Genomic DNA, 4113 nt, shown 5'->3' with positions numbered 1-4113 from the left:
GTCATTAGCACCTCTAGTAATATATTTACTGAGAAAAATGGTGATGTGTTCAATACTTATTTTACCTGCTGTATATCCCCGGGCAGAGAATACCAGAGGATGTTTGGAGGCTTTTTTCCACCTCTTGTGCTCTTTTTTTCCTCTCTCTGCAGCGCCCACTGCCTGCCCCTCCCTGGAAGCCCCTGCTCACGGAACAAAGTTTGGCTCAAAGTACTTTGTTGGACACGAGGTTCACTTCACTTGCGCCCKGGGGTACCAGCTCGTCGGTTCTTCCACGCGAGCCTGCAGAGACAACGGCACCTGGTCGGGCGTCYGCGCAGTTTGTAAAGGTGAGCTGCGGTGTGCAGCTCACGTAACAATTAACAATAAATTGTTGGGGGGAATTTCCAAATGCTAGACTGGAGAATGTTTTCAAAACAGAAAGATTTTGTGATTTTATGCACTCAGAAAAGCATTTGCAATCAATTTTATGGGATTTATTGTGGTGTTTCATTACTCAAATACTTAATTATTCATTCCTGAGCTAAATTCCTCTTGTCCATATAAGGTTTCTGAGCCTCTGCTGCGCCTTGATGACAAACTGAGAAAGACTTCAGCTCTAAAACCCCCAAACAGCTCCTCACAACAGACACGAGGCAAAAACAAAAGTCTTTCTTCAAAAAGCTGCTGCAGCTCCTCAATGAAACACCTGTTTAATGGGATTAAATGTCTGCGAACACAGAAAAAAAACACACACTTGTACTACATTCCACTGTGGGATACCTTCCCCTCCAGGCCTATGCTCTTCAGTAACAGCTACTGTAAATTTACCCCTCCCTGCTGCTCATGTTTCTCTGCTTCTTTGGTCCGTTGGTGGGGTTACATCRAGATAATAAGCCCTGACTTTGGTCTGATAGCACACAACTATGCTAAGCATGCTACTGGTCTCCATATCAGCCTGAAGTCAAAGAATTCCAAGTGGCACACTCAGCTGGACACAGGTTTATTGACATTACTGTTTAAAGTAACATGAGAGGACCCTGATGCTCCACAGTCTTATTAAGTAAAAGTAAAAATACCTTAACAGAAAATTAATTTGGTAAAAAAGAATTTCACAGATTAAAAAATGACTTCKGTAAAAGGCATAAAACTATGGGGCGCCAAGCATATAATGAAATGATGAAAAGTTTCACAAATATATTTTTTCATTATTTAGCTCACTTTTCTTTAAGCAAATTTTTTACTAAACGTTACATTTAAATGTTGAAAAAATATTTTAATATTACATTCTAAATCTAAAGATAAAAGTTYAATCTTAAATGTTGACGTTCACATTTAGATATTTTGGAATGGAATGCAGCCTTTGGTTTTAGTGCTTGGCCCAGGTTATGATGTCATCATCCTGAGACAACCCTAGCACTTCAATGCAGCTAAAGCTTCTCTGCAAGACATATACGGCTGGTGTCCGAGCTGCAATTCAAACTGCTGGACCATAGTATCAATATTGTATTTTTATGAACACATACTGTATTGAATTTAGATATTAAATACAATCTCTAGCAGCATTAGCGGTGACTAGCAGTAATTATTGTTRATGTTTGTTGCAGGATTATGACATCATGCRGACTAACCTCTGCTAATGTGTCTAACAGCGCTAAAGCTAGTGTTTAGCACACATCATATAAAGCTGCTCAAAATAATTGGGAAAGTGAAAAGTATTTCTCAGGAGTGAAGTGTTGAATTTATWTAACCAAGTTGTGTCAACTGGTTCCACGAGTTGAGTGCATATTTTCTTTAAAACAAAAACTGTYTCAAATTTAACTAAATTAAATTCAACAATTCATATTTTCATGATGTTCCAGTCATATTTAAATTTGCAGTGTGTAATGAGATGGTAAAAATAAGTAAAAGTATCATTTTTATGTTTTGGATGAAACAAAGTAAAACATAAGTTAAAGTTACTCAAAAAAACTTAAGAACTGTAGTCAAGTACAGTGCTTTACTTTGTTACTTTATTTCCCAACATTGTGCATAATATTAAAATCAGAGTTTGACTAAAACAGCTGCAATTTTGTTATTTCTCAACACAAAATGATTGTATTCTAAAACGTCCATCATGAAAGATAACAGGTGACTTTAAGGAATGCTWGGGCTTTAATCACTGGTTCTGAATTTCAGTAACAGATCTTCAATTACTAAATTTCCAAAAGTGGTATTAAAGAGGCTGAAAAACCCTAAAAAAGCAGAGTTTTAAAATATCCAGAACCTTTTCATGTCGTTGCCCGGTGGTAGAAGAGCCCAATAAAAATGAAAGGATCTGCCTTCGATATTTATAGATATAAAAGCGTAGCTGCTGCTTTGTAATTTGTACATCTGCTCAGCTGAGCCAGAAAAACATCACTCAATGTATCTTTGTACAACACTTCATCGTAACACAGGTGTACTATTTTGTGTATTATATCTTTTTTTCTCAAATAAGCTGTAAACCATGGTGAATTTTTTGGCTTTATGAGATATGCCTGATATGTGGAGAGTTTTCATGTTTGCCCTGTATGCATGTGGGTTTTCTCTGGGTACTCTAGTTCCCTCCTACTGACCAAAACCATGTCTGGTTAACTGGTAACTAAGTTGTCCTTAGTTGTGAGAAAGAGAGTGAATGGTTGTCCTACAACCTATCCAGGTTAATTCTTYCCTCTTACACAGTGACTGCTGGACATAGGTGCCAGCAGGGGCGGAGCCAAAGGGGTGGTCGGCAAGGGCCACCCTTGGCACCTGATTGGCCACCCCCAGGTGACACCCCCAAATACATGAGAAGTGGGTGTGAATCTTGTATTTTGTTAAAGATTATTCTCTGATACRACTGTACTATACAGTTTTTAGCTGTGAATGTTTAAAAATAGCTGAATTTGCCCTTTGTAAAATTAGCATTAGGATTAYTTGTTAGCTTAATTTAGGATTAGCATTGACAATCAGAATGTGATCGTTCTTAGGTACTCCACACAAAAAAATTCATCTGAATAAGTCGTAAAATGGCTGAATTATAGCCTTTTGCGGTTAGCMGTGGTGGCCATTTTTGGATTTTTGATTAGAAGTTAGAATTTGGTAGAGATTTTTTTCAGCTACTTCTACAATTATCTTCAACTTTGTATGCCTAAAAATGTCTGAATAACTAGTTCTGACTAGCATTCAGCATGTTTTTTTAATATGTTATTTTAGCTACAACCACACAAACTTTCAGCTCAYTATTTCTTAAAAAATCTGAATTAAYCTACTTGGATCTAGTTGTGGCGYCCATCTTGAATGTTCAAATCCAGAGTGCTTTTCATTACTTGTATGTGCCCCCCACACACACAAAAAAGTACCCTCACCTTGGCCACCCTTCTGCCACCCCATGCAAAATAAATAAATAAATAAAAAGTCTAGCTCCYRCCTTGGGTGACAGCTCTCTGTGACCTGCCCCAGAGAGGAAAAGTAGGTAACGATTCAGTCATTCTARCATTAATGTAATTCTCTTTTTCAACTGCAGATGTGAGCGAGTGTGCAAGTAATCCCTGCCAAAATGGAGGTACCTGTGTCGAAGGTGTCGACCAGTARAGATGCACTTGCCCTCAAAACTGGAGCGGGTCACACTGCCAGCTCCAAACCCAGACAGGTCAGCACCACACAACTTGTTTGGTTTATYTTTGCAGGTTCATCTAACCCAGCTGTCCCTTATTTACGCAGCACCGCCCGAGTGGAGCGTCATGAACGACCCAGCGTTTAGCCGGAGACCTCGCTGTGCCCAAGTGAACCAAGCCCGACACTGCAGCTGTGACGCAGGCTTTCACATGAGTGGCACCTCTGACAACAGTATCTGTCAGGGTGAGCTGCGATTACGTCTTTATTTAATTAATCCCTGTGGGGAAATTCTKCCGCTGCTGTTTCTCCTCTCAGGAGAAAAAAAAAAAAAGAGGTCATCTCTGGAGCAGCTTGCACCGGCAGCACGGTTCCCTGCTCCTGACATCCCTGAAGGGGCAAACAGCAGATGTTACAGAGACTTTACAGAAGGAAAATATCACTCAAGTGCCTTTTCTCATCTTGATCCAAAACAAGAGTCAGTTTGTGACAAAAAAAATTAGATTTTTTTTTTTTTTT

The 4113-nt window shown here is 39.2% G+C and overlaps 1 protein-coding gene across 1 annotated transcript in view; it reads left to right on the top strand.

The window, feature by feature from the left end:
• The window catches only part of fbln7 (fibulin 7), a 17547-nt gene that overhangs the window by 5284 nt on the left and 8150 nt on the right, over positions 1-4113 (top strand). Inside the window, 3 exon segments of the mRNA XM_014005066.1 lie at positions 153-329; positions 3506-3631; positions 3703-3840. Coding sequence (XP_013860520.1) covers positions 153-329; positions 3506-3631; positions 3703-3840 — 441 coding nt within the window.

The sequence above is a fragment of the Austrofundulus limnaeus genome, unplaced genomic scaffold (assembly GCF_001266775.1).
Source record: "Austrofundulus limnaeus strain Quisiro unplaced genomic scaffold, Austrofundulus_limnaeus-1.0 Scaffold0, whole genome shotgun sequence".
NCBI lineage: Eukaryota > Metazoa > Chordata > Actinopteri > Cyprinodontiformes > Rivulidae > Austrofundulus > Austrofundulus limnaeus.
Note: the sequence above shows the minus strand (reverse complement) of the source record. Positions and strands in the feature narration are given on the sequence as shown.